Source organism: Lepus europaeus, chromosome 4, assembly GCF_033115175.1.
Source record: "Lepus europaeus isolate LE1 chromosome 4, mLepTim1.pri, whole genome shotgun sequence".
NCBI lineage: Eukaryota > Metazoa > Chordata > Mammalia > Lagomorpha > Leporidae > Lepus > Lepus europaeus.
Window position 1 is genome coordinate 38,974,743 of NC_084830.1, and position 23,641 is coordinate 38,998,383.

The 23,641-nt window shown below is 40.2% G+C and overlaps 1 protein-coding gene across 19 annotated transcripts in view; it reads right to left on the reverse strand.

The window, feature by feature from the left end:
- The window catches only part of RIMS2 (regulating synaptic membrane exocytosis 2), a 753,630-nt gene that overhangs the window by 2,117 nt on the left and 727,872 nt on the right, over positions 1-23,641 (reverse strand). For all 19 annotated transcript variants that reach the window (XM_062188147.1, XM_062188136.1, XM_062188128.1 and 16 more), the window contains 4 exons: positions 10,833-10,974; positions 7,726-7,838; positions 1,926-2,027; positions 18-157 (listed from right to left, as the gene is read on the reverse strand). In XM_062188147.1, coding sequence (XP_062044131.1) covers positions 18-157; positions 1,926-2,027; positions 7,726-7,838; positions 10,833-10,974 — 497 coding nt within the window. The remainder of the gene's footprint in view (positions 1-17; positions 158-1,925; positions 2,028-7,725; positions 7,839-10,832; positions 10,975-23,641) is intronic.

Genomic DNA, 23,641 nt, shown 5'->3' on the forward strand with positions numbered 1-23,641 from the left:
CAGAGCTAAGTAAATACCTGTAGAACTTTTCCTTGGGGACTCTCTTCAAAAGACAACAGCTGCTGGTAAAGTGGTTCCAGCGTTTTTCTTGCCACTTTTGTTTTCTTTTTGGCTATGCACACTCCGTTATCTAGTAGATACACCTTGACGTATGGTGCTTGGGAAAGAGAGCACAAAGGAGACAGCAAGTGATGAGCTGTGGCGGTGGCATGCCCAGTGCACTCCTGGCTGACACTGCAACGGGTTAATCTCCGGCTGAGAGGGCGAGCAGCCATCGAAAGTCACCGGCCTTCCCACATTATTGAAAAACTACTCAATAGACAATTGATAACTGTCAGCCATTCAGAGAGTCTTAGGCAATGTTGCCAAAACCTCTGACTTCATTATTATTTTGCTATCAACAGGTTACATAGATTTACAAGTTGCATTCAATGAGAAATGCTTCCAGTTCCAGCAGGACTCAAGAGAGATATCTTACTCATTCTTCAACTTATCAACACATAAATGTAAGTAAACCTGCTTTAACTCACCCATCCTCACACATCACTTATTATCACTCAAAAGCCTTTGCTTATTGGTGGCTGTGTGGGTACAAGACAGTGACGGGGCTTTATGTGTTATGTTCAAAGTAGCTGGGAAGAGGCAACTAATTATGAATTCTGCTTAGCATTTATCTGGAAAACATAGTAACAGAATCATTTTTTCCTGGCATGTGCAAATCATGGTGTTGTTTACAGCAGAGAGCTGACTAGCTCCCAGACTTATACAAAGGCAATTCTCCTAATCACCACTTCAAGGCTGCACAATGAGTAACATACAGTAATGAATAATATAATTCAAAATGTCTGCAAGGATAGGGAAGTTAAGAGATTCAAAATTACAAGTCACCAGTGAAGGTGCTGAGGCTAAGAACCACATTTATTTCAGAATCCTCCTGAGTGATTCTTTTATACATCTGCTCCAACAACTTCTACACAATGCATTTGGAGTCATGGTGACATTTTCCACGGCTTCAGGCATCTTAGACTGTAATGACATTTCAGCAGGAAATATGTGGCATAAAAATTTATAACAGTGCCTAATTTTCTTTATAAATTATAGGGAGCAAAAGTCTTGTCATTAGAATATCCAGCAGACAATAGGTTTAGGCTCTGATGGGGACCTGTACCGGCTTTTATTCTAATCCCAGAGCACTAACGAATCCTCAGAAGAAATTCTGAAGCTCTAGATCAACGGAAGAATAACACAAAACTCCAATTCACAAGAAAAAAGAACTTTTTATGTGCATGTTGTGATGAAATGAATTATCCAAACATGGTAGCTTTGATTTTGCAGTGGTTTCTACCACATATGATCAGAGGTAACAATCAACATTATCTCCAACAGCTCACCCTCATTGAAATGCTCACTTATGGGGCTAGCACTGTGGCACAGTGGGGTAAGCTGCTTCCTGCAGTGCCAGCATCCCTTATGGTCACTGGTTTGGGTCTGGCAGTTCCACTTCCAATTCAGCTCCCTACTAATGTGCCCTGGGAAGGCAGTGGAAGATGGCCCCAGCACCCTATGGGAGACCCGAAAGAAGCTCCAGGCTCCTGACTTCGGATTGGCCCAGCTCTGGCTACTGTGGCCATTTGGGGAGTGAACCTGCGGATGGGAGATCTCTCTCGGTCTCGCTTGCTCTCCCTTCCTGCCTCTCCATCCCTGTCGCTCTGTAACTGTGACTCTCAAACAGACAATCTTAAAAAAAATGTTCACTTTAGGATAAACACCATGATTACTACAGCCCCAAATCTGTCAGACAATTCACCCATCTTTGAGTATCCTTCATTGTCTAAAAAACAAAGTTTTCAGCATTTAATCCAAAGTTTGTTAGTGGAAATAAGACAAATTATGGACAAAAACAGGAAAATTTCTTCTGTTTTTACCTGGCAGTGTCTTGGAACCTGGTTTTACAACAAGGCCACGGGCCCGAATGATTTCCACCTCCAACTGTCCCTTTTTGTCCATCATTCCTACCTGGATGTCACCTGTTGGCACGGGGAGAAGGAACAAACATGCCTTAATATACAAACGCAGCAAGAAAAATGCTAGTGCTAAAGACTATGGTATGACACCATTGATCATTTCCTATATATTTTCTTAAATTCAAATAAATTTAAAATTTTAGCCATGATGTCTTCCTTCAAAAAAGCAGTAAAATTATAACGGAAAAACAGGAATCTTCCTTACTGTTAAAATCTAAGAAACTTTATTCTTGCTGATAAAATTGTCAGAGACTCTTTGAAATTTAGAGAATGTACTTTTTTTTTTTAATTAAACTTTTATTTAATGAATATAAATTTCCAAAGTACAGCTTATTGGTTACAATGGCTTCCCCCTCCCAAAACTTCCCTCCCACCCGCAATCCTCCCCTTTCCCGCTCCCTCTCCCCTTCCAATCACATCAAGATTCATTTTCAATTCTCTTTATATACAGAAGATCAGTTTAGTATATATTAAGTAACAATTTCAACAATTTGCCCCCATATAGCAACACAAAGTGAAAAAAAATACTGTTGGAGTACTAGTTATAGCATTAAATAACAGTGTACAGCACATTAAAGACAGAGATCCTACATAATATTTTTTTTTTTAATTAATTAATTTTCTATGCCATTTCCAATTTAACACCAGGGTTTTTTTTTTCATTTCCAATTATCTTTATATACAGAAGATCGATTCAGTATATAATTAGTAAAGATCACATCAGTTTGTACCCACGCAGAAACACAAAGTGTTAATATACTGTTTCAGTACTAGTTATAGCATCACTGCACATTAGACAACACATTAAGCCAAGATACCATGGAAAAGAAAAAAAAAAAAAAGAAGAAGACCTAAATGAAAGATCTCTGTGAGTGAGATCCCAGTGGAAAGAACGGGGCCATCAGAAGTGATCATAGAGAGGAGGAAATCCAAGATGGCGGAATAGGAAGGGAGCACATTGATATTCTTCGGCAAGACACAGGTTAATAAAAGTGGAGATACTGCAGGGTCAAGGAAGAGTAGGGGAAGAAACAGCAGAGGAAACTCTTCCGGAACTAGTGATTCACAGTGGACCTGCGTGGAGAGCGTGGGAGCCCAAGTTCGGGACACCAGCAGCAGACTCAACGCACCAGCGCTGGAACGCGAGGTGAGCCGAACCTCCATAGCCCGAGACACCAGCGGGCAAGCGGAAAGAGGAGGCTAGAGGGAACGAGGCTTGAAACTCCGTGGGGAAAAGTTCACCAGGCTAACTAGAAGAGAGAGAGGGAAAAAAAAAAGTGACCGAAACGGACACGAGTTTCTCTCTCTCCGCTCACCCCTCAAGGGCGAGCAAGACAAAGAGCAGGCGCCATTTTGGACATACGTCATAAGCAGGGCGACCTCAGGTCTGCACCGGCCCTGAGCCTAGCAGAAAAACCTGACTCTGGGGGGAGGGGTGAAATAACTGGAGATTAGCATCTAACTTGGCAACCCAGTGGGAGACTGCAGGAGAATTGGAGCCCACACCGAGGGCAGCAGAGATTCCCTGTGTGGTCCTTGGGAAAAAACTTCCAATCTCTGGCTCCTGTGGGTATATCATTTGCCTGCTAACTACCTCCAATTACATTCAACTGTGCGGAATTACTTCCCTTTTGAATCAACAAAAGAAAGAGACATTTACCACACCTAACCTGGGAGTGTCATCTTGACACACCCTCAACCCTGAGGAACCAAACACAGCTCTCAGTCCACACTCATCTCAAGCCTCTAAGGCTCCACCAAAAGCAGACAGTCCACTTAATCTAGAGTCATAGTGTAACAAGAAAAAAAAAACACCACAGTGAAGAAACCAAATATCTCCAACATGCCATACAACAAACGCAAAATCCGAGGTAACAAGAACAAGGAAGACACTATGACGCCCCCAAATGAAAAAGACACCCCAACTCAAGATTATGAAGATGATGAGATCGAAGAAATGCAAGAAGCGGATCTCAAAAAATTGATAAGAACATTAAGAAGTTCTCAAAAACAAATTCTTGAACTACAGAAATCCTTAAAGGACAAGATAGAAAATCTCTCTCGTGAAAGTGAAATATTAAGGAGGAATCAAAATGAAATGAAACAACTAGTGGAACAAGAAATGGTGATTGTGACGAGAAATCATAATGAAATGAAGAATTCAATAGATCAAATGACAAACACATTAGAGAGCCTTAAAAACAGAATGGGCGAAGCAGAAGAGAGAATATCAGACTTAGAAGACAGAGAACAGGAAAGGAAACAGGCAAACCAAAGAAAAGAAGAAGAAATTAGAAATCTAAAAAATATTGTCGGGAATCTACAGGATACTATTAAAAAATCTAACATTCGGGTTCTAGGAGTTCCTGAAGGCATGGAGAGGGAGAAAGGATTAGAAGGCATTTTCAGTGAGATACTAGCAGAAAATTTCCCAGGTTTGGAGGACAGAGGCATCTTAGTACAGGAAGCTTATAGAACCCCTAATAAACATGACCAAAAGAGATCCTCACCACGACACGTCATAATCAAACTCACCACAGTGAAACATAAAGAAAAGATTCTAAAAGGTGCAAGAGAGAATCGTCAGATTACTCTCAGAGGATCTCCAATTAGACTCACAGCAGACTTCTCATCAGAAACCCTACAAGCTAGAAGGGAATGGCGAGACATAGCCCAGGTACTAAGAGAGAAAAACTGCCAGCCCAGAATATTATATCCTGCAAAGCTCTCATTTGTGAATGAAGGTGAAATTAAGACTTTTCATAGCAAACAGAAACTGAAAGAATTTGTTGCCACTCATCCTGCCCTGCAAAAGATGCTTAAAGATGTGTTACACACAGAAACACAGAAACATGGTCACCAATATGAAAGAAGGTAAAGGAAGGAAACCTCACAGCAAAAGATCACAGGAAGCTCAATTTCTCTTTGACATAGAATTAAACTCTGATGCACTGTTAGAGCAATGTGTTAAAGTAATCTATTATGTTCTCTTGATGTCTGTTAAATTCTAATTGTTCAAAAACAGCTGAATTTTTATTAAGAGCTATGGGTTATTTAACTATGTGCTTATTTTCAAAGACTTGAATAATCACCTTGTAACAATGATCAAATTTGGTCTATGTTATGTCATGATTTTAAGGAATCTTAGTTCAACCAGATATTTTGGATTTTGATATTGGTCTATTATGCTATGTTATATGTGCGTACATATTGTATGTCCACATGGGGAAATTTTATTAAGAGTTTTATTTTAAATGGCTTTTAGATAAGATTGTCCATAAATTTAAGCTGCTAAAATCAATCAAAGATACATTTTAATTTGTGTGACCTGAATCTGTGTATCATATGTTTTAAACTTGTCGGTAGAAAGAAACTAAAAACATTTTAGATGGTTGTGCTTAAGTTTACTGGTTAAACAAACTACACCATCTTAGATATTTAAGAGGTGTTTTCAAATACATGATTCTTAAAATTTATAGAAGGCATTGGACCTTCTGGTAAATGTTTTCTTAAGTTCTTATCTAAGGGTTGAAACGGTTTGCTAAGTATTCATGTAATATTGCTATTGTCAGCAAGTGATCTAGGACTTGCTCCCTCATTTCTCTATTCTAAGGCCAACTTGTTCTTTCATTTCTCTATTCTCTTCAAGGTAGGGAACTAATTCTATTATGAAGGAATCTGTAGGACGCACAATTTAATCTTTAGACCTTATAAGAGATGGCTAACATTTTTCTGTAATAGCATAGCCAAAATAAGAACTTAAATAATAATCTCATAGCTAGATTCACATTGCCATCAGCGAAGTATACAGTAAGTAGAAAAAAAAAAACCTCCCTTTCAGACCAAAGGGAAAGAAAGTTTTAAAGTGACAATATAATTTTCCTCATGGGCATTGTCTACCTTAGAAAAACTACTACAGAACATGCCTGTGACTATAGACTTGTAGTTCAGGCCACCGAAGATTAGAGATGGGACTTGGGCACTCCCTTGACTTGCATCCTCTGGTCTGCTTTAACACAAACCAGGAGGAAAAGAAAGCTAGGCATCAGAAGCAATGGGTGGCAGGCCTATTAATGGCTGATCTGTACGGTGATCTGCCCTCAAGGAGACCCAACAGGCCAGTCCACTGCAGTGGCTTTCAATGTGGTAAGTCTGGGCTTCAGCAGAAGTCAGCTTGTGAAGAGCCCTGGCAGCTCTGCCAAGAGTTGGGTCACTGGAAATGGACCTGCCCTGGAGTCGAAGGATGCCCAGGTCAGAGCCACAGATCTTATTGGCTCCAAGCTGAAAAGCCCTTCACTCAGCCTAGCTTCCAAAGTGACCACTGCAGCTGAGGGGACGGCCAAGTAGGGTCATCAACATTGCAGGCAGAACTGTAAATTTCTTGTTAGAGATGCCACCTGCCTTTACCTGGCCAGCTCTCCTCCCAGGCCAGCCAAGTAATGAAAGTCAACAGAGTGCCTTCCCCTAGGAGGTTCACACCTCCCTTAGGATATACCCCATGTGAAGAGATAGATAGGTCTGGGCCTCTTAACTTACAAGGCCTAAAGCCCACCAGATTATTATCAAGCCCCTTCTATCAGGTTCTATTTGCCTCTCAATCAGAAAACTTCATTGTAGCTTAGACAGCACCTTTCTTAGCTCCTCTAATAATGACTCTGTCCTTTGTTCTAGACCCTGTCTAGTGCACTTGGGCCTCATTCCTTTGTAATCATAACCTCTACTCTACCACCAATGGCTCTACTCCCAACCTGGGTGTACTGATGGTCCTCTTCCCCACTTAATGCTGTATAATTGTTCAGACCTGGTAAATGCCACTCTTAGGATCATTGGTTACTATCCTCACCCTGTCTTTTATGACCTTGTCTAAATATGATCAGAGTCGGGGAACTTGGAAGGCTTCCATAGCCTTGGCAACTCATGACGACAGCCTAGGGTGGTTACTGGTGCCATAAACTAGAGTGTCAATTTGTTGGGTCAACAACAGGAGCCACTGTGCGCTTGCTCCTGATGTGGGATCTCTGTCCTTAATGTACTGTACATTGTGATTTAATGCTATAACTAGTACTCAAACAGTATGTTTCACTTTGTGTTTCTATGTGGGTGCAAACTGTTGAAATCTTTACTTAATATATACTAAATTGATCTTCTGTATATAAAGAGAATTGAAAATGAATGTTAATGTGAATGGAAGGGGAGAGGGAGCGGGAGAGGAGAGGGTTGCGGGTGGGAGGGAAATTATGGGAAGGGGGAGCCATTGTAATCCATAAGCTGTATACTGGAAATTTATATTCATTAAATAAAAGTTAAAAAAAAAAAAAAAGAAGTGATCATAGAGAAAAAAAAAAAAAAAAAAGAACGGGGCCATCAAAGAAGGAGGTACCTTTCTCTGAAGGGAGGAGAGAACTTCCACTTTGACTATGACCCTATCGGAATAAGATCAAAGTCAGCGAACTCTAAAGGCTTCCATAGCCCCGGCAACTCATGACTAGAGCCTAGGGAGATTACTGACGCCATGAACAGGAGTGTCAAATTGTTAAGTCAGCAACAGGAGTCACTGTGTACTTACATCCCATGTGGGATCTGTCCTTAATGTGTTGTCTAATGTGCAGTGATGCTATAACTAGTACTGAAACAGTATAGAGAATGTACTTTTTAATAGCACAACATGAAAACAATGAAATAACGTGGCAACAATTCTTACCCATTGCAGGTGTCGCCAGGGTCTGGCGTCCTACCAATTGAGCAGGCCCAAGGCCATCCAGGAAATCACTGAATTGGCTGTCAGAGGCCAGGCGGACACCTGGGAAAATCAGACTGAAAGCAAAACAACATATGGGATTAACCCTTCAATATCCATCTATACCAGGCAAGCTCAAGTTTCCCTCCAGCCTCCTTCATGTATCAGCATAGTCGGTGTGGCTGACTGCCCACTTAGACTTATTGGTCCCCAACATCCCATTCTGCTTCCCTTGGCTCTTCCTCCACATTGGCTAGCAGCCCCTGTAAGCCACCAGAAGGACCTGTCACACAGGACTGCGAGCTCCTAGTCTTTCTCTTCTTTGGCCTGGAGGACAGGGTCTGTGATTTCTCTGTGAAAACCACTCGGTCTATACATGCACTGAGCACTTACTTCACGCCAGGCTTTATCCTATTTAATCTGCTTGGCTTAACTGTGAGAGCACTTTTATTATTTATCACATTTTATGAATGAAAAAACTCTTCTGGATTATTCCCTTCAGTGTAGAAATATGCTGTTGATTCTGTCACTTGACCAAAAAAAAAAAAAAAAAAAAATCCCTTTCCCAACTCTACTTCCCTCTCTCCAGCTACAATTCCTTTTCTTGTCTGGGAACTCCTTGCAAAACTTGTCTCTGAGTGCTGTAGTCAATTTCTTTCCTTTTGAAACTCTAATTGTTTTTCATTTTCACCACTCCACTATAACTTTCCTGTTCTGATCATTAGGTCAAACTTACCTAATGACCACAGTGGAAAGCCCAGCTGATATTATTCATCTAACTTGATGTATTAGCAGTACTGGATACGTTGATTCCCCCCCCCCCCTTACTTGGAACAGTTTCTGCACTTCTTGGATTCCGTAGCTTCACAGGTTTCCTCTTTTTTCCTTCTGCCACTCTTCCTTAGTTTCCTTTGCCAGTTCTGCCACTAGATACAGGAGTCTATCCTTATATTTTCTTTATGTCTGAATTTCCTTGGTGATCTCATGCAGTCTCAAGGTTTTAAATGCCATCTCTGCTGCTATTACCTAGACTGCTGTCTCCAGCTCGGGCCTCTCTTTTGAGCCACAGAACTGCATTTCAACTCTTTAGTCTACAGATCTGCTTGGAAATCTGTCTAACAGGACAAAAAACTTAACCTGAAACTCAAGCGAAACTTGAATCCCCTCCACAACAAACTCTGGTCCTCTCAGAGGATTCCCATTTTAATAAATGACAACTTTGTTCTTCCAATTGTTCAACCTGACATTGATCTTTCTTCCTTCTCGGTTATAGACTGAGTTGTCTTCTCCAACATGTGTGTGTTCAAGCTTGAATGCCCAACCTGACTGTATGTGAAAACAGAGCTTTTAAAGAGATAAAGCTAAAAGGGGTCATAAGAGGGGGGCCCTATTCCAATATGCCTGGTGTCCTTACAAGAAGAGGAGACAGCAATGCAAGCAGAGGCAAGGCCACGAGAAGACATAAGGAGACCATATTCCCTATCTCTCTTCCTTGCTTTATTTTTCTGCTTAGCACTTACAATGCCTATATATTTTATTAGATTTTCTTGTACATACATACATTTTACATTGTTTTTATTTATTGCTTATCTTCTCCATTATGTGGAAAGTTTGATTAGGGTAGGGTCTTTTGTCCGTCCGGCTCACTGCTAGATCTCTAGCTCCTAGAACTATGCATGGGATATTGTAAGCATGTAATTAATCAATATTTAAGCTCAATCAATTAAAATGAAGCTCAGAAAAATCAAATAACTTGCTCGATGTTCTACAGCACCAAAAGAAAATGAAACAACCAAACAGATGAGAATCTAGGTATGTATGACTGAAAAGCTCTTGGCTTTAAGTATTGAGACTGACTTCCTTGTATGACTTACAGCCTCAACTCATGGCAGGGTAATTGGAACCGTAGAAGGTACGGTGGTATATTTTGGATAAATTTATGAGTATTCATCTCATTTCTCCATTAAAACTATAAATGTCTGAAGTTGGAGCCATAGTTTAAATGTTTACATCTTTAACAGTATCTTCCTAACACAGTATCTTACAAAGGTCAGTGTGCTTGATGAACATTTATTTTTCATTTGATCCTTCATCTCATTATAGATTTCCTTGATGAACTTCCTTGATAAAATCTATTTCTTTCCCCTACCTCAACTTCTAATATTCAATTAATAAAAATGCTTCAGTCTATTTCTAAAAGCATATAAGTCTTTATAAATGTATGGAAACTATCTATGCCTCTTATATTTACATAGCTGTGCTAGACACACAATCCTTAGGGTATACCTTTACTGCTATGGCAATAGCTCCTTTGGCCTCACATCCATGAACTGGAAATATCTATGTTGTTAACCATCTAGTGCTCCCATGGAGATGATACAGTGAGTTCAGTATACTCTACTTTCCTCTCTTAATGTTCTTTTCAGTCCCATTCACAGATCTCTAGTTGCTAATTGCTGCTAATTTGTTGGTGACATAGCTACACACTCTTTAAATTGCTTTAAAAATATCTCTAGAAGTTGATTCAAAGGAAAGCTCCATGATAACTAAAAGATAAAAAGGTTTATCAACTTTCTCGGTGGCATTTCTTTTTGACTACTTAACACAAGTAAATTAATATTAAATAATTAGAATTATTTGCTACTGCATTATAAAAACTAGGTATCAGAATTTCACGTTTTTAGTAATGACTGTTAAAGCAAAGATTTAAAAATTAGCCTTGTTCGCATGGTGTGGCATGTGTGCTTATTATTTTTGTGCTTTTATATATTATTTAAAGCTAGGGCAAAGTATTTTTTTTGCATGTAATGTGAAAGTCACATTTTAGCATCTTGCCATTAAAGCAAAACACTTTATCCCCAAAATTTATTTCCCTGGATATAAAAAGCCTGATATGTCACATCACCCAGTGGGAGGTGAGCCAAGTTCTCTTCACAGGAAATCAGTCAGTGAAAACTAGGACAGTGTCGGGAAGCACGTGGGTTGACTTTTATGAAAGCAGAGAGTGAGATCGAGAAAATGGTCCCTGGTAAGACTTGGGAGAGGCACACATCATGGCCAGCCTCACTCACTTTCCTTCGGAGCTATAGCTGTTCATGCTGCCGTCTGTGGATTCTCGGCTGGCTTGGCGAGTCATCCAGTTCCTCATCTCCACTGCCAGTCCCGTCTCTGTACTTCTTTGGACAGTGCTCCGTAGTTTTTTCCCACCTGCTTCTGCCAGGACAGAAAACAAAAGATATCACAGTTTTGCCATCTCTAGCTGCTAATGAAAAATATCACCCAATGCTTTGAGATCCTCAGATGAAAAGAACTGCCTAAATACAAAGAAAGAAAAGGTAGTTAAAATTTTAAACAATGTCTTAGATGGAAATTTTCTAAAAAAACTTTAAGCGCAAAATACTATTGTCTTATTTCCATTTAGAGCAGGGTTCAGATTGTTAACATAAGAGAAAAGAAGATACAACCTAAGGAAAAGAAAATAAGCCTTTTTCCATTGTAATATGTAAATGTCAGGTTAATTTATGCCTATTGTTTTTATTTCTATTGTGATATTTAAATGTCAGATTACCTTATGTATACTTTCTCCCCCTTTCTTTTGTCCTAGTAAAAGAACAAGGCCTTCGTACTGTTTACAAAGAACAGATGGTGAGTAATCCTCCAACTCTAGCCTTAGTTTTCAACACAAAAAAAAACTGTTCTTTTGCAAACTGACAGATAGCAGAAGGCAAGAGAGTTATACAAAGGAAATAACCTTGTTAGACAACAGCCTCACATTTGTTGGTAACTTTCAAAGATTCTCGTAAGGAATTGCAAGAATCCAGCAACATCATATGAAAGTGCTTTTAATTCTGAGCCATGGAGAGTCCTGTCCTCAAGGTTCTTCCAACAGCTGGGAGAGGAGGTTTACTTGCAGAGGTCAATCAGAAGACCAGTGGGAGACTGAGTCAAGTACTACAGGTGTGGCAGAGGCATTCTCTAGAAGTGCTATCTGGAGAGGTTAGGGAGGAGAGAGCCTCGCTGAGGGAGTGGGATTTGGATTTGCTCTGTAAAATGGGCAGACTGGGATGTAAAGAGGAGTGAGAACGCAGTGTCTCGGGCAAGGGAAACAGAATGGGCAAAGGTGTTAAGGTGGGGACGACTGTGTGCATTTAAGACAGGTGCAATATGACCCAAGTACATGAAAGAGTGATGGGGGAGTGGATTAGACAAGAAACAGCCAAATTACAAAGGGCCTTCCATGTTGGAACGTGGAGTTGAGAGACTACAAAAGCTACAGCAGGAGGGTGATAGTCCAAATTATTTGGCTTAATTTATTTCTTGCTAGGCCTAAATATTTATCCACATTGACTGTACTGTCTTTGGGATACAACCATATGGTAAGCTCTTTTAGTGTCTGGTATTAGCAAGTTCTTTTCACATTTATAAATAGTTGCTGATATTCCCAGTGATTTGTTGAAGTTTCTTTTCACTAAGCCTCTGATTTTTGCTCACCATTTTCAAACATTGCTTTAAATTTCATTCTCTATTTCCAATTTTAATGCATATCAAAATGCTTTAAAGAGTACAAAATATAAATTAAGACTGTTATATAATTTATTTCAATAATATAAGGCTGATATCTTAGATAATTGATAATAAACATGTTGTACTGATATGAATTTAAGAAGCAATAAAGCATTCCCTATTCATGAGGGAAGGATGTTATTTATGGAGAAATGTTAGTTAATAAATGTAAGAGGAATTATAAAGCTTAAAAATTACCAATTTGCAATCTGCAAAAGAATAAATGATTCAAGCAGGGCTCATCAATGCAGGCTAAAACAATTAAATGAAACATCAGGGAAAAGATGTTCATATGAGCAAATAATCATTCCACAAATTAGATCTAAGAGTGAAAGGGGATGGGAAAGGTACTTTAACACTGGGGAACCTGTAGCACTAATTAGTAGCACCAGTAGTGGGATAATCATCTGTACTTTCTGATACACAGAGTGCTACCTATCAAGTTGTTCTAGACAAAGATACACAACATGTTTCTACCAGATCTTTGGAACCAATTTCCAGCTTTTGCAAAAGGGGATAGAGTTACAAGATAAATTGCTCACACACATCAGACAAACCCAAACTATAGAATATTGTTCAAGGAAACCAACCTTGTTTCTTTCTCAATAACCCTTATTAAAAAAAAAAAAAACTTAATGTGTATTATAGGAAACTAACAAACACCAGAAGCAAAGAATACAGTCATCTACTATCTCAAGCAGCTCACAGTTTGCTGAGTCCTGTGTGTGTATATATACATAACACCCAATCCTATGTGACAGATTATACAGGATGCATCGTGCTCTCTTCACACAACATGACTATTTATCCATAGCTAATGTTGCCGCACCATAAACACACTGGCATTCTTCCCCAAACCAGCACAAACATAATGATGTGTACTGTTCAGAAAAGTGAACTGACCATTTCACTTCCAAAAGATAAAACTTCATGTGTATTTTAATATAAGGATATCTATAAAACATGTTGTGTGCCACTTTTACTTGTAACATACTTTATGCACTTCAAATAAAGACTTACAGTTGTCCACCATATGCAAAGTGGTGTTGAATAAATTACATTAGTCTATTATATTCATACATTAGTATTTTTAAAAAGTTGACATCATTAAAAAGTAGGTGAGGGATTTGTTCTAGACTAAAAGATATCAAAGAGATATAAACATCAAATGCTATGAATGTCCTTTGTCTTCTTGTTTGGGAAAACAAAACAAAACAAAAGACAGAAATAATATAAACAAAGTAGTATTTAAAACAATTTTAAGGTAACTGAGAAATTTGAATATGGAACACATAATAGATGGGCTTAGAAAATTGTTAATTTTAAGGTGAATAACAGTACATATTATAAAGAATTTCACTATCATCAGGAAATAAATGCTAAACATTTAGATCTGAAATATTATATTGCCTATTATTTACTTTCAAGTAGTGTAGCAAAATACACACACACACACACACACATATATATATATATAAAATAAAGAATGATAATGTTAAAAAAAGGATGAGGATATAGAATAGACTCTGGAATTCATGAAATATTAATATTTTTATTTGAGCATGATCTACAACTGATTACACCAAAAATAATAAACTTTTGTCCAAATAAGCACTGGAATCATGGGAAGGGGCCGGGTAAAGGGTGGATCCCTTGTTCTCCTTGTGCTTACTTCTTGTGCACAACATACTTGTGAAAAATTGCCATCATGTCAGATATATGATTTCAGGGAAATCTGAAAATGTGGACTACGAATATGTACAGAAAACATGACTTGCAAAGGAAATAAGATTCCTGGGGCTGGTGTGGTGCAGAGGGTTAAGCTGTCATTTCAAACACTGTCGTCCTCTATCAGAGTGCCAGTTTGAGACCTGGCTGCTCCACTTCTGATCCAGTTCCCTCATAATGTGCCTGGAAAAGCCATGGAAGATGGCCCAAGTGCTTTGACCCTGTCACCCACATTTGAAACCTACATGGAGTTCCAGGCTCCTGGCTTTGGCACAGACCAGCCTCAGCCGTTGTAGCTATCTGGGGAGTGAACCAGAAATTGGAAGATCTTTCTGTCACTCTGCCTTTCAGATAAATAAATACACCATTTTTTTTTAAAGAAAGGAGCTAGTTTTTGTTTAATATCTGACTCTATTATAGGAAAAGTAACTTGAAAAGCCTACTGTTACACTCTGATGAGAACCAACCACCATTTGTCAGAAAATAACAAGTGAGCATGTAACCTTTTTGCTGACTGACTAGTTTTTACATAAATCCTCTTCATAAAAACTCTAGAACTCCCACAGTGGAGGGGTCAGGCTCTGGTGTTACACTGATTCTCTTTGAGTTCCCAGCTGGGTGACACTGAGCAAGTACTTACCCTCTCTGTGACTCATTTTCTCAAACTGTGAGATGATGGTGATGCTAATAACGACTTCTACTCAGGATTTTTGTGAAGATTAAGGAAAATGACGCACTTAAAGTGCTTAGAAAAGTGCCTGATCCATAGAACACTCCAATGAATGGTACTGTTATTATTATTGCCACCACAATGGGAACAGAACACATGAACTCTAGGCCAGACTTCCCCACTGCCCAGCTGGCTCGTGGCCTTCTGAGTCATACCCTCCTCTCAATCTCTGACTCCTCGTTTAAGAAAAAGGCAGAGGAGGAGTGCAAATGATCGCTTCTCTCCCTTAGCTCCAAAGCCTGGACCATGACCCACAGCATCCATGGAGGCCATACACTACGCAATCTCAATCTTCTGACAGGATTGAAGAATCTAGCTAATGCAATGAGTGTTTGTAGTAGCCCTTTAAAGCCTGTCTTTTTAAACGTTCCACTATCAGATACATTAATAGGCTTATTGAAAAACTAAATTTATTTTTCAGCACCAAAAAATCATTGTGTCACATTCACAAGAAAAGCAATTTAACTTACATACAATTCATCATGGTGATTCACATCATTGTTCCAAATGAGCTATCATCCAGTTCAATTTAAAAACCAAACAGCAGTGAAGGTCTACAGAAAATAAGTGTGGTAGGCAGAATTCTAAAAAGATGGTGCTCATGACTGTGCACTTTATATGGATAAGGGGCTTTTGCAGACGAGATTAAGATCACAAATTAGTTGACCACAAGATAAAGGAGACTATCTGCGTGGGCCCGGCCCAGCCACAAAAGCCTTGCACTCAACGCACCTTGGCAGCCTTGAAGGTGGAACAGCCATGTGGAGAGCACCCGAGGACAACCACCAACTGCAGTGATGCTGGGTTGACAGGGACCATAGGCCTACACCGGCGAGGAACAAGATTCTACCAACAACCTGAAGGGCCCTGGAAGCAGTCCCACCCCCCCCCCCCCAGCTCCATCAGAGCCTCCAGACAAGAGCCCTGCACAGCTCTGCATTCCTTTTAGGTAAATTTTTAAAAATGAGGAGACCTATAAAATATCCCATTATGACCATGGGGGTCATGGGAATTTTAAGAATTTAGCTATGAGTTGTTTAAAAAAAAAAAAGATTTACAGAGTTACAGAGAGATAGACAGAGATCTTTCATGAGCTGGTTCATTCCCCAAATGGCTACAATAGCTGGAGCTGGGCCAATCCAAAGCCAGGAGCCAGGAGCTTCTTCCAGGCCTCCCATGTAGATACAGGGACCCAAGCACTTGGGCCATCTTCCACTACTTTTCCCATGCCATTAGCAAGGAGCTGGATTAGAAGTGGAGCAGCCGGGACTTGAACCTGCACCCATATAGGATGCCGGCACTGCAGGTGGTGGCCCTACCAGCTATGCCACAGCACCAGGCCTCTAGCCATGATTTTTAAAATGTGTATTTTGAGGCCGGCGCCGTGGCTTAACAGGCTAATCCTCTGCCTTGCGGCGCCGGCACACCGGGTTCTAGTCGCGGTTGGGGCGCCGGATTCTATCCCGGTTGCCCCTCTTCCAGGCCAGCTCTCTGCTATGGCCCGGGAAGGCAGTGGAGGATGGCCCAAGTGCTTGGGCCCTGCACCCTCATGGGAGACCAGGAAAAGCACCTGGCTCCTGGCTTCGGATCAGCGTGATGCGCCAGCCGCAGGGGCCATTGGAGGGTGAACCAACATAACACATTATAGTTATGTATGTGTGTGTTGTATATACTTTTTTCAAAATACACATTTTTTTATTTTATTTATTTATTTTTTGACAGGCAGAGTGGACAGTGAGAGAGAGAGACAGAGAGAAAGGTCTTCCTTTGCCGTTGGTTCACCCTCCAATGGCCGCCGCGGTAGCGCGCTACGGCCGGCACACCGCGCTGATCCGATGGCAGGAGCCAGGTGCTTCTCCTGGTCTCCCATGGGGTGCAGGGCCCAAGCACTTGGGCCATCCTCCACTGCACTCCCTGGCCACAGCAGAGAGCTGGCCTGGAAGAGGGGCAACCGGGACAGGATCGGTGCCCCGACCGGGACTAGAACCCGGTGTGCCGGCGCCGCAAGGCGGAGGATTAGCCTAGTGAGCCGCGGCGCCCGCCTAACCATTAATTATTTCAAATTGTACTTTCACATTCTTCCACTTTGCTTCTCTGATTTTTCAAGCTTTAAGAATTGCTTCCAGGGGGCACTGAGTGTATGGCGTAGTGGTTAATTCACTGCTTAGAATGCCCACATCCCATGTTGGAGTACCTGGGTTTAATACCTTGCTCTGAATCCTGATTCCAGCTTCCTGAAAATGTACACCCTGAGAGGCGCAAATGATGACCTAAGAAGTTGGGCTCCTGCCCCTGATGTGAGAAATCTGGCTTGAGTTTCTGGCTCCTGGTTTTGGCCTCACCCAGCCCCAGTTGTTGTGGGCAACTGGGGAGTAAACAGCAGATGGGTGATTCTCTCTCTGCCTTTCAAATAAGTTAAAAAATAAATTTAAAAAAAATTTGCCTCTACTGCCTTCAGCAAGCTCAATGATGGCCAATGTGGGCACAACTTCCCATCAACAGATTTTATACCAAGACATGAAAGAAGCTGATTTATTTACTTGTTTGGTCCTGCGGGACCTCAATACGGGGAGCATTGTCAAGAGCAGATTCCTATAACTAAGTATAGACAGAGCAAAGTCCTCCAGCCATTGGTTCATTCCTCAAAATGCATTAAAAGCTAGGGCTGGACCAGATCAAATCCAGGACCCCCAGAACTCCATCGGGGTCTCCCTCACAGGTAGAAGGGACCCATGCACTTGAGCCATCATCTGCTATTCCACAAGATACACATTGGCAGAAAGCTGGGTCAGAAGTGGAGGAGCTAGAACTGAACCCAGGCCTCTGACATGGGATACAGGCATCCGAAGCAGTCACTTAAACTGCTGAGCCAAACATCCACCCCTATTTCTTATTATAACCAAACCAAATCTATTCTCACAGATACTTATACAGTAGTATAAGTATATAAGGCAGCTTTCCATTGTCTTTTAAATAAGAGGTTTTACAGTTTTGTAATTTTTGTTTTCACCATTAGGAAATTGATCAATTTGAATTCAGCTCTGTTAATAAAAGTCTGTATTTGATATTCTATTTTATAAATGTTTTCATGATTTTTAGATTTATAAGCATGTTTAAAGAAACTTTAAACTGTTGAAAAACTTCATATTCATATTTTAAGCATATTAAAACAAGAAATTTCAATATTTAGAATGGTTTTAGACTTACAAGAAAATTGTGAAGATAGTAGAGAGTTTAGAACACTCCACATACAGTTTCCCCTATTATTAACATCTTAAATGGGTGTGGTAAATATGTCAAAATTAATGGCCTTACTTTTGTGATCTAGGATACTACATTACATTTAGTCATCATTTCTCCTTAGATTCCTCTTGGAAATAAATTTTTAATGTCTCTAATTCCTGATAGTCTTTTACATTTATAACTTATTTAGTTCAACCTTTATACATGAAATTAGCATGTGGTATGGTGATTCACAATACAGCCATGCACCTCACAATTACACATTGATCAACAATGGATCATGTATATGACAGTGATCTATAGGATGATAATGGATTTAAAATATTGCTATCATCTGGTGATGATAATGTTGTAGCCTGATGCATCACTTTCATGTTTGTGCTGATACTGGTGTAAATATATTCACAACTGCTAGTTGTATAGAACTATAGCATATATATAAAGTAAATAATAACTGTTCTGATAATAAAGGACAATGTTACTGGTTTATGTATTTACTATACTATAATTTCTGTTGTTAGTTAGAAGGTACTCGCACAAGTTTACTGTCATACAGTATGCTGTGTGACACTGGCAGTAGTTCATCAATCCTGTCCTTACTGAGCCTCTTAATTAAAAGAAGAGGCCACAGCAAGCGACTGACCTATGTACTCTCTACGTTTGGGTAGTTACCCCGTCCATGATGTTCATACGATTATGACATTGCTAACAATACATTTTTCAGAGTGCATTCCTGTCATTAAGCAAAGCATAACCATTGTATTCATAAATATAATCATTTAGTTTCAGTGAAAACAATATATGAATTGAAAATACTCATCAACAGAAAATAGGGGTCAGTCTTGTGGTGCAGTGGGTTACACCACTGCCTGCCACCCTGGTATCCCAGAAGGACACCAGTTAGAGGGTTCAAGTTTTGGCTGTTCCACTTCTGATCTAACTCACTGCTAATGCACCTGGGAAAGCAGCAGAAGGTGGCCCAAGTATTTGAGCCCTTGCCATCCATGTGGGAGACCCAGATGAAGTTTTAGGCTCCTTGCTTCAGCCTTGTCCAGCGCCAGCTATTGCAGCTATCTGGGGATTGAACCAGTGGATGGACCTCTCTTTCTCTCTCTGTAATTCTCCCTTACAAATAAATAAAATCTTTTTAAAAAGAAAATGTATCATATCATAAGAGAAAATGCTAAATGTAAGAAAACAAGTTTTCAATACTACATTAACTTATACTGTTTGACATTAAAAAGGACAGAATTGAAGGTTTTAAATATATTAGATATGCTTAATATTAAATTCTATTCAAATTGCCACTTCCAATATAACAACTGAGTGAGGCCAGGGTCAGTCCTGCATGTTAAAGTTATGGAATGAGAGGTTTCCAGGGAGCAGGATATTCACAGAGTGCCAAAGAATCACTCCATCACTCCAGAGATTACTTAGTAATTACAATGGGAAAGTATATCTTTTCCATAGACAGAATCTGGAAATCATCTCTTAGCCAAGTGATCACACTTAGCTTGCCACGGTGTGTCTACTGATGGGATATATAAAGTTTACGCTGCACCTATGACATTTAACTTGAATCTAATTACACTTCTATATCTAATGTCTAGTTTACTGAAAATACAGGAAATAAAGAAACTATCAGAGAAATCCAGAATTTTAGACATTCTACAAGATAATTTTTTTGGACTCTTCAAAATCAGCTTCATAAAAAAAGTGAAAGTATTCTTATAGACCAACCATGAAAATCAAATGCAATGAGTGGGTCTTGACCAAATTCTGGATTGAGGAGGAAAACAAAATGCTTTAACTGAAGGAAATTAAGTATGAAATTAATAGAGGTGATAATGCTTTGCTAATTTTATGTAGCTTTTTCTTTTTGTAATTAGGAGATGCATGATAAATACTTAGATGTGAAGTATGCTGATATCTTCAATTTACCTTACTCTAAAAAATACAGGGGTTTGGTGCTGTGGCTTAGTGGGTAAAGCTGTCGCCTGCAGTGCCGGCATCCCATATGGCTGTCCGGGTCACGTGGGAGACCTGGAAGAAGCTCCTGGCTCCTGGATCAATCGGTGCAGCTCTGGTTGTTGCAGCCATCTGGGGAGTTAACCAGTGGATGGAAGACCTCTCTTTCTCTCTGTCTCTCCTTTGTTCTCTGTGTAACTCTTTCAAATAAATAAATAAATCTTTTAAAAAATATATACCTACATGTGTGTTTGGCAAAAATATATGCTGTATGGGTGTGTTTATGTGTGTCCGCATATGTGCAATTGTGCACAGTGGGGGGAGATGATCAAGTCAATTAAAATTGGTTAATTTGGGTAGGTGTTGTGGCAAAATGGGTTAGGTTGCCACTTGGGATGCCCACATCCCACACTGCAGTGCCATTTCAAGTTCTGGCCACCTTCTGGTCCAGCTCCCTGCTAATGCTCCTGGGAAGCAGTAGATGATGGCTCAAGTATTTAAGTTCCCGCCACCTGGGCGGGGAGACCCAGCAGTTCCTGGCCCCTGGCTTCAGTCTGGCACAGCCCCAGGTGTTCTGACCATTTTGGGAGTGAACAAACTGATGGGAGATCTCTCTCTTTCTCTCTCAGCCTTTTCAAATCAACTTTTTAAAAAAGATTAACCTATGTAGTTGATATTCATTCCTTTTTTTTTTTTTTTTTTTTGACAGGCAGAGTGGACAGTGAGAGAGAGACAGAGAGAAAGGTCTTCCTTTTGCCGTTGGTTCACCCTCCGGCGCACCGTGCTGATCCGATGGCAGGAGCCAGGTGCTTCTCCTGGTCTCCCATGGGGTGCAGGGCCCAAGCACTTGGGCCATCCTCCACTACACTCCCTGGCCACAGCAGAGAGCTGGCCTGGAAGAGGGGCAACCGGGACAGGATTGGTGCCCCGACCAGGACTAGAACCCGGTGTGCTGGCGCCGCAAGGCGGAGGATTAGCCTAGTGAGCCGCGGCGCCGGCCCATTCCTTTTTTTATGTTTAAAATATTTCAAAATAAAAGTTGAAAAGGAAAAAAAAACCTCAATTACTAAGTTCAAGGTCAAGGATAGAAATAAAAAGGTACTGTGTCTTCCCAAACAACCATGTGAAGACGCTGTGGATATAAAATCCAACCACCTGTAGTCTGCACAGTAGCACTGTATCATGGTTATTATTATTACTATTACTTTCCACAGGAGTAAGTTGCCCAAATCAATGATGAGACCGGCAATATATACCTGTATTTGTTTCTCAATGCATGCTGGTTACCACCTGCATTTTATATTTTGCACACTAATTTCTAACTTTTAGAGTAATTTGTGACTTGAAACCTCATCTCATGTTCTCCTTGCAGAACCAAATGAACAAATCGTTTTATGGGTAGTGTTGAGATTCAGGTAATTTATGCTCCCTTGTTCTTTAATGAAAAATGAGAAAATGTTTTATTGCCGAACTCAGGGTTCACAAACATGGAGGCAACATAAATTTATGATAAATATTAAAACAAATGTGCTAGGAACAACTTTCTCTTATAATACACATATGCATTTTAATCTTTCAGTGCACAACACAATGTGCACCTTTCAACAAGTGTGCAACAGCAGTCAAAGGGAAAACACTGCGAAAAATTGTTGATTTGCCACCATCTGGGACTGCAGAGGACCTCTTTGTATCTTGATCCTCATCCACAAAACAGAGGGGCCATGCCAGAAGACCAGGACACCCTTTTCCCACTGTGAATCCCTTTATTAATACTGATGTTTAACAAGAAATGAAACCATGCTTCTGCTTTCTTGCTGTGTGTCATTTTATTTTCATAAAAATAAGGCTTATTATTTTGGTATTCTTTCTTTTTAAAATGTTTTGTGTAACTGTCTTAGCCAGCTCATTTCAGGCAACTTTTTTTTTTAAGACTTACTTATTCATTTGAAAGCCAGAGTTAGAGAGAAGGAGAGACAGAGAGATCTTCTTTCCACTGGTTCATTTTCCAGACGGCCACACGAGCCAGGACTGGGCCAGGCCAAAGCCAGGAGCCAGGAGCTTCTTTCACATTGCCCAAGTGGGCAGCAGGGGCCTAAGCACTTGGCCCACCTTTCATTGATTTTCCCAGGCCATTAGTAGGGAGCTAGATGGGAAATGGAGCAGCTGGGACACAAGCTGGAGTTCATATGAGATCCCAGCATTGCAGGTGGTAGCTTTACCTGCTATGTCATAACGCTGCCCTCCCCCCATTTTGGTATTCTTAAAACATGGAAATATAAGAAATCACATCTGTCACATAAGAAATCACATTTGTCCTTTTTATGGTACTTTTTTATTCTTACTGCCTGATGCTGCTATTACAGTACTAAGGATTAAGTGAAAATCCATTACAAAATAAAGACTTGATCCAAAGTTAAAATAGTTAGAGATTTGCACAGGCCCCCTTTTTTCTGCTTTTTAAAAACAATCACCTCTATCCACGGTCATGCATTAGCCCACTGATACTTGTGACCGTTTCTCTCTCAAGAATGGATGTGACATACCATCACCATGTTCTTAAGTCTCAAGATATTTTGAAGCAGTATTTTATGGTGGTATGATCATGACATTTTAGAATTAGATGATATAAGGTCAAGTTCCTATGTGACCATGTGTAAACTCCGGGTGAGCAATTTATCTCCCTGAAGCTCAGAGTTTTTATGTGTAAATTTGGGATCATACTTAGCTTATGATATCCAGTATAGGAAATGTAGTAGTGTTTAACATAGAGTGATGACTAATGATAAGATACTATAATCAAGGTGAAAGTTATGGAAGCTGTAAAATGTTATACAATTCCTTATTTGGAAAAATGATTGTAATGACATATGAAATTATCCTGAACTTGGTGGGAAGAAAACTATGCATAAATAACTGGAGTCTGTTGACCAAACTGGCTAAGAGATTGACTTCTCACCCAAATTCATCTTTCTTAGAAGATTTCAAGGTGCGTGTCATTATTGAGAACAAAGGAAGTTGACAGAAATCAGAAGCTACATACTAAAAGACCAGAGTCTTCAGTCTGAAAGCTGTTGTCCAAATGAGGTGTTTGGTTGGAGTGGGACTTGAAACTGACTGGAAGCGAACAGACTCTAAGCTTACTAATTTCTGAAAGGCCAGTATAAAAAGTTATTATTGGGGCCGGCACTGTGGCATAGTGGATAAAGCTGTTGCCTGCAGTGCCAGCATCCCATTCAGGTGCCAGTTCGAATCCGGCTGCTCCACTTCCCATTCAGTTCTCTGCTGCGGCCTGGGAAAGCAGTAGAAGATGGCCCAAGTGCTTGGGCCCCTGCACCCACATGGGAGACCCAGAGGAATCTCCTGGCTCCTGGCTTCAGATTGGCGCAGCTCCAACTGTTGCGGCCAACTGGAGAGTGAACCAGCGGATAGAAGACCTCTCTCTCTCTCTGCCTCTCCTCTCTCTGTGTAACTCTTTCAAATAAATAAATAAATCTTTAAAACAAAAAGTGATTACTAGCTCATCTTATATAATTCTGTTCAACCCCTATAGATAGCTATTACATTTCCAATCCTGTACTAGCAAGAATCAGCTCCAGGGAGCTTCCTTTTCAAACACAAACCTTTGTGGTCATGTTGAATAAAGGGCAA